At 31.8% G+C, this 7,500-nt stretch overlaps 1 protein-coding gene across 4 annotated transcripts in view; it reads right to left on the bottom strand.

Moving 5' to 3' along the window:
* Positions 1–7,500, bottom strand: part of LOC145277884 (uncharacterized) — a 132,964-nt gene that overhangs the window by 43,917 nt on the left and 81,547 nt on the right. For all 4 annotated transcript variants that reach the window (XR_013868237.1, XR_013868238.1, XM_080129874.1 and 1 more), the window contains exon 4: positions 5,781–5,952. Coding sequence is in view for 2 of the 4 variants with exons in the window: in XM_080129874.1 (XP_079986000.1) it covers positions 5,781–5,952 (172 nt within the window). In the remaining 2 variants the exon portion in view is untranslated. The remainder of the gene's footprint in view (positions 1–5,780; positions 5,953–7,500) is intronic.

The following is a 7,500-nucleotide window of genomic DNA, read 5'->3' as shown; positions in this document are numbered from 1 at the left end:
ATAAGTACCAAACCTAATCAAAATAACTTAATATTCAATTAAGAAAAAAAAATTTATATTTTCAAATTGAGGATCGAGATAAAAATTGGTTTTTATTTGTCAAACAAAACCGATTAAATTGGACTTTTTGTGAAAAATAAAAAACAACTTGTAAGCAAACGCTATCATATCTGATTTGACTTTGATCCTGTCAAGATTAATATCGCATAGATTTGTCCATTCCAGGTTATACTGATAGCTTGTCTAACCCCAAAACTACCTCATCAAAACATTTGAACATTTCATTGAGCTATGAATTATGTTCTACAAAAAAGTTTTTAGGTAGATTTCATGCGTGATTGCACAAAACCCTAATAAAAGATTAATTTGCAACACAAAAGTACAGTGTACCTTTTTTTTGTTGTTTTAGAACAAAAAAACGAAAAGGTTTATTTTGAAAGAAGAGAGACTGTGTCTGAAGTGAAAGAAAGAAAAGTAATAGAAAGTTCTAGGATGTTCTCGTGTCGGGAAGCAGAAACTTGAAGTGTCCTCAAATTGTCCAGTCGAGGTCTTCAGTGAAGTGGTTACAGTCTGGGAAGATCCGGGGGACAGAGAGTAAGAGGAGAGAGGTATGTTCTTGGTGGTCTGAGCTCCTCTCTGGCTGCTGGCTAGTTCCTGACATGGGTAATTAGTTCCTTAAGGGACATATAGGATTAATGCGCTCTAGTAGCTGACTGGTCAGTGCATGGCCACATCAGTCAGCAAAGGGGCATTAATCCACAAGAGAAAATAGTTTGTTATGGTGACTGCTACAAGTTTGTGTGTGTGTGTGTGTGTGTGTGTGTGTGTGTGTGTGTGAGTGAGCACAAAATGAACTATTCAAGACACTCGCAAAACAAATATATTATTTTTTGACATTATCTAAAACAAAACATAAGTAGTGTTTTTTTTATTTTTAATTTTCTTTTGCAGGTCAACTGGAGCTGAATTAGTCAGAGGCCGACATTTAGGATGACTTTTGGTAATTTAGAAAGAAATAGGTTAACCTTGAACATTAATTCCTCAGAGATTACTTAGCATTAAAAAACTCCAGGAAGAAGGGTACAAAAAACTTGGTTTTGCCTCAAGAATACATTTAAACAAATATGTGTTTCATTATATTGCTGAGAGAAGGGTGAGACAAGAAACTCATAGAATCGATGGGGATAAAAGGAAAACCAGGACATCAGCGTTGTCCCTGAACAATAACTTTAAAATTGATAACTTGGGTGGTTTTATTATATCTTCATTATTATTTTTAATATATTGAAACAAATTGATTTTATTATAGGTTAAAGGGGAAAACAAGAAACAGAGGATGGAGGAGAGAGAGAGAGGGGGGGGGAGACCGAATAGGATAAAAAGAGGATTAGGGTGAAAGAGAGGAGGAGGGGGATAGAGACACTGAGAAGAAAGAAAGTTTTAAAAAGATACACACATTTACCTCTATTAGCTATTTTTTTTTGTCATACAACCGGGCAATGCTGGATATTCATGTTAGTTTCTATATAAAGTTATTCAGGTGTTTACATTTACTAATTAATTGATCAGCTAAAATTTTTGAAAATAGCTCTCGGCATCACAATAGGTAAGTTGCTCTATATTTAGTTCAATTTTAGTTTTCAAGAGGGGTTCTACCCATTTTCTATAAATTACATACACATAAAAATTAATTGGTCCTTACTATGAGATGTTATACTTCTCCCTCCAATCCAGGCAATGTCGAGTAAGCCTGCTAGTGTATCTATCATGTTTTTGCTTTAACTTTGTGTTAACTTAGTTATAGTAAAAATAATAAAAAAAAACGAAGAAAATAAAAACTTAGATGGCTACAACCATAGTTTATTTCACTTATTAACAATCCTTAAACAACTTTACCTATATTTATTTTTTTATGCTTTTTATCTTTATACATAGACATGACAGAAAAGAATAGACACCAAGATAAATATTTTTCCTATCATTAAAATATACTTATTTATATTTACGGATAAGAACAGTGCTGAAATAACTTCAGAGCATCTCATTAAAATTGCATCTAACAACATTGAAACAATGGAGCATCAGACCTATTAGAATTTTAGTGAGGATGAACCATAGGTCAACATGAAGGTGGTTTTAGTCCATGCAAAAAAGCAGAAAATCTTTGAATGCCTCTTTCTACTGTTAATAGAGTGATCGTGCAATTCACAAGAGAGGACAAAGAGTGCACAAAACCTCTTCTAGGTCGCCCTGAGCCCTCTGAAAGAACCTTGCATTTTGTGAAAAAAATGTTGAAGAGGATCCTTGTTGCAAAGTCTCTGACATTGCAACACAAGCTGGTGTCAGTCCCAGAACAGCTGTCAGGTATCTTTACAAGCAGGACTACTATGGTAGATCTGCAAGAAGGAAACCTCTTCTTTATCCTGCCAATATCAAGTGCAGAAAAGATTAGGTTCGTAAGATGGTGGAGAAACCTATGACCTTTTGGACTAATATCATTTTCTCTGATGAGTAATGATTTGCATTATTTTCTGACAATGGAAACTCCCTCAGCAAGAGTTTGACTTAAAAAGACTGCAGCAAACACTGAATTAAGGTACAGGATGCAATTTGGAGTGATGGTTGCTCAGACCGGGTGGAGTGCGAAGGAAACATCAATTCTGCTAAATATGTTTCAATATTACATGATGAACAACTACCAATATTATCAAGTGGTAAAATGAACCAAGTTAACTCCCTATTCATGGAAGGCAGAGCTCATTGTCACTCTACTAGGGTGACACAACATTGGTTGAGCCAAAATGGAATTAATAAATTTCAATGGCCAAGTCAGCCCCTGGATATAAACCTGATTGAAAACCTTTGGGGCATATTAGGTTGCAGAAAGAAAAGGAAGCCATCTTCTAAGCCTAAACTTGTAGCATTATTGCATCAGACATGGCAAGAAATTCTTCAAGGTATTTGTCAACTGATCAATGCCATGCCTAGAAGGGTCCTAGCATTAAAAACAACAAAGGGAATGTCAAGCAAGTATTAGTTATTAAATTTGTAATCATTTATTTTATTTTATAAATTATAATTTGTAATCATTTATTTTATTTTATAAATTATAATTTGTAATCATTTATTTGATTTTATTTTATAAATTATAATTTGTAATCATTTATTTGATTTTATTTTATAAATTATAATTTGTAATCATTTATTTGATTTGATTTTATAAATTATAATTTGTAATCATTTATTTGATTTTATTTTATAAATTATAATTTGTAATCATTTATTTGATTTGATTTTATAAATTATAATTTGTAATCATTTATTTGATTTTATTTTATAAATTATAATTTGTAATCATTTATTTGATTTGATTTTATAAATTATAATTTGTAATCATTTATTTGATTTGATTTTATAAATTATAATTTGTAATCATTTATTTGATTTTATTTTATTTTATAAATTATAATTTGTAATCATTTATTTGATTTTATTTTATTTTATAAATTATAATTTGTAATCATTTATTTGATTTGATTTTATAAATTATGTTTATTGAAATAAACTGTTTCTATGCATGTCTATTCTTTTGTCATGTCTGTATATATAGTCTTTTTTTTATTTTATGAAAAGAAAAGAAAAATGGGTGAGAGAGAGAAAAGGGGGCTATAAGAAAAGGTAATAAAAGAAAAAGGTCACACAGCAACACTAAAAAAAAAAAAAAAAAAAAAAAAAAAAATCTATGATGTTGCATGTTTAAACATAATATTACTAAAACACCGAGAATCTTGCTTGTCACCAGACTTGGCACTTATTAAATTCCAGAACACTCCTGCATGACGTGATGGCAATAACAATCCAACTTTAATTGTATCTGTCATGTATGTTTGTGATCTGCTCTGTGTGACATCACAATATTTATCAACACAATGGGGAGTTAGCCTTTGCCTCCTAAAATGTTCAGTATGCCTGAGCAAGACAGTGGGGAAGTTCGCCTGCACGGATTTTTTAACTGGTTCATGGGTTGTGTAATATCGTTCACTTCAGCTGGACAAACTTCTCATCCATGGGGGTGTAAAAAACACAGGTTTCAGTATTATAACTGATTTACTAAAAACCAAGGTATGATTTAGACACCTTTTCTCAACCACATCCTTAAAGAAATATGAGATACATTTCCACAAATTAGGCACAAGGCTATCAAAAGTGTGGGGAGAATTCGTTGACCATCTGTCTATCATACTCTTAATTAGACTTATTAGCACTCACCACAAGGCAAGGTTCTAAATCAGGGGTAAATTTACCCTTAGAAGGTAAAAAAAAAAGTATATAGTCGGGAGTAAATAATTGAAATACCTGATAATTTAAACATAATTATTTCTTTTCAGATTGTGTCAGGTTTAAGAAACATAATACAAATTAAGTTAATAATTTTCTATTTAGAAAAAGTTTGATTTTCGTTATTTTTCTGATACGAATGTATAAAAACTATTTTTTTTATACAAAACCTAAAGTCCTAAACAATAAAAAGGTTCTTTTCCACTATGTTTTTTTCTGTCAGTTTATGAATTTTTGTATGGGAGTAGAGAGTAAATGGAGAAATACATAAAACCGTGGGGTGGGGGTCAATGATGGAGGAAAGGTTGAGAATGGCAAATCTAGGGTTCATACTACTTCCAAATTTTAGAATTTAATTTTATGAAATTTATACATGAACAAGAAAAATTGATGATAAAAATTGAATAAATTACAATAAAAAACTCAAACAAGGAATTAAAGAAAAATCCTTAACCGAGTTTCAAAGATAGACTCTTGATTATTTGAATCTTTTGGATTACGCAATCTTTTCACACTTGGATTCCAGATTCTTCATTTTGGACCTCCAGTATTACATGATTGATTGATTAGTTAATTGATAGATTTGTTGATGTTATTCTATTGAAAATGCCTTTTGTTTTACAAAAAAGTTGCTTATATACATTTTAATATATACTTTAAAATTTATGCTAAACAGTTATGCATTTTTTATTAATATTTATACTTGGATGAAAAGAGCCTATCTTTGAAAACCCATGGATTAAGGATTTTTCTTTATTATAATTCCTTGTTTGAATTTTTGATGAATAAATAAATATTGTAATTTATTCAATTTTTATGGGTTTATGTTCTATCTAATATATTAACTTTTTATTATCATGATAGATTCTAATATATATATATTCTCCTTCTTGGATTACCACCTTGTCGCAGTGAAGGAGCTAGAGCATTTCAATGATCCCTAAAGCTATGCTGGTGGGAGCGAAAGCTCCTGGCAGGGCTACCCTTGCCAGAAAGGTCCTCCAGGTTGGGGGTTGAGCCTAACGACCCTTTCTCATAAAACAAGAATGTTACGGAAATAGCAACAAAGAGAACTCTAACTTCAGTGTGTGTGTGTGTGTGTGGAGGGGGGCCTTCTGAGTCAAGTGAAACTCGTATGAATGGTGGTGGCCAAAGCCGAGAGGATGTTAACAGCACGATGAGGGAGGACCTTAACACCATTAAAACCAAAATCAGGATATTGGAAAAGAAGAGAGGAAGGCTGAGAGCAACTTGAAGAATGGTGGAAAGGGGGAGGAAAGCTACGCAGCATTCTTGGGGTTCACTGGCTAGGCTGGCTCAGGATAGCCGGAGATGGAGGGGATTTGTTGCTGCTCAACACACCACTGGGTGTAATGGTTGATTATGATGACGACATATTATGATGATGACATTATCTCAAAGTGCAAATATCAGTTACTTACTCGATTCATGAATTGGGGAGAGCGAATCAGCAAAACGATTGCTTCTCTTCGAAGAAGTATAATCTGTAGATGTATAATCCGAAGAAGGACTGCTGTTGCTGCGGGTAAGACGGCTTTTTGTTGTCGGCTTGGAATCTTTACGAGTCTTCATACATTTAAGTTCATGTTCTTTCTAAAAAAAAAAAAAAAAAAAAAAAAAAAAAAAAAAAAAAGGTTTAAATAGAAAAAGCATATAAAACAAAAAGAAAAAACGGCAAACAAATACACATTTTATAATACAAATATTGGATTTCTATATAAATGTACAATTATGTACTAAAAAAATTAATTCTACGAAAAAAAGTTTTAGATCATATTTATCTGTTTATAACGATTAAAATCAAGGTATATAATAACATTATGTTTAGAATCATCATTCAAATTTTGATCAAAATCTATAACGATTTTGATTGCAGAAAATGTTGAAAAGTTAAAGATCAAGAGGTTAAAAAATTGAAATTCAAGTAATATTGCTTAATTAGGATCTAATGTTTATGAATCAAATTCAATGTAAATCTGAAATATGTGACCAATCGAATTGCATGGCTCCGGTGCCACGCTGATGTGGTAAAAATAACTCAAACAGTCTAGACTGTCAAAGGGGTTGCGATGACGCTGTTCTAAATATAACTCTCGTTGCAAAGTTCAGACTCGCATGGTGACGTCATCGGAGTGGGATTGGGTCCTCACACTACACTTCAAGTCTCACGACTAGTATGAATTACAACGTTCCATCGAGGAACACCACTGCTTGTTTACATTCAAAGCAACGCTGGCAGGTACAAACTCCAAAATTTCGTTTGACTACCGAGACAAGAAAATCTCCAACTTTTGGTACAAACATCAAAACGTTCGACGTTGTTTATATATATATATATATATATATATATATATATATATATATATATATATATGAGAGAAAGAGAGATGTAATATAAAAGTAAATTTATATAGTTCAGATCAGTTTGACTAGGGATCAATTTTTAAAACTAAAGATGAAGCTAATAATTACTATTTAGAATTTTATTTGTTTAAATTTCAATAGAGCTATCAATAAATAAATACAGTATTAAAATCAAGGTTATATTATTTGATTTAACGAGGATTTCAGGACAAAACTTCTGCACATATTTCTGAAAAAGTCGAAGAAATCATAGATAATCCAGGCTGTTGTAACACAAAAATACAAATAATCGATTCCGTGAAAGCCAAGTTAGGATTTGGATCCCTTTTCTTAAACACCCCAAAACTTTTTTCATGGCAAATTCAACCTTCTCTAGTCCACAAATTGCTGATCTTTGGCAGTGGAATCTTGAACGGCGAGCTATCTTGTGCAACTTTGTATACGTATAGAATTTTTGCTGTGCTGCACACCATGGAAGTCGGCTCAACTCGATTTGAGTAAATGCCATCACAGGTACATGACGTCATACATAATTTAACCTTTGCTATGATCTTATCTTAGCCAGCCATAGATTCAAATATACAAGTTGCCCTTTATCAGGCAAAAAATAAATACCTATTTCAAGAAACAAAAGGGAAAAAGAAAAAAGTTTACACTGTCAAGAAACCTTATACAACATTACGCTATTATGTAATATCAATGATTACAGCGTTTAATACAATGTTTGAGAAAATATGATGATTACGTTAATATTAGCTATTGTTTATTATGCAACAG

This window comes from Euprymna scolopes, chromosome 6 (genome assembly GCF_053919585.1).
Source record: "Euprymna scolopes isolate OS-2025 chromosome 6, ASM5391958v1, whole genome shotgun sequence".
In the NCBI taxonomy this organism is placed as follows: Eukaryota; Metazoa; Mollusca; class Cephalopoda; order Sepiida; family Sepiolidae; genus Euprymna; species Euprymna scolopes.
This window is presented reverse-complemented; position numbering and strand designations above follow the sequence as displayed.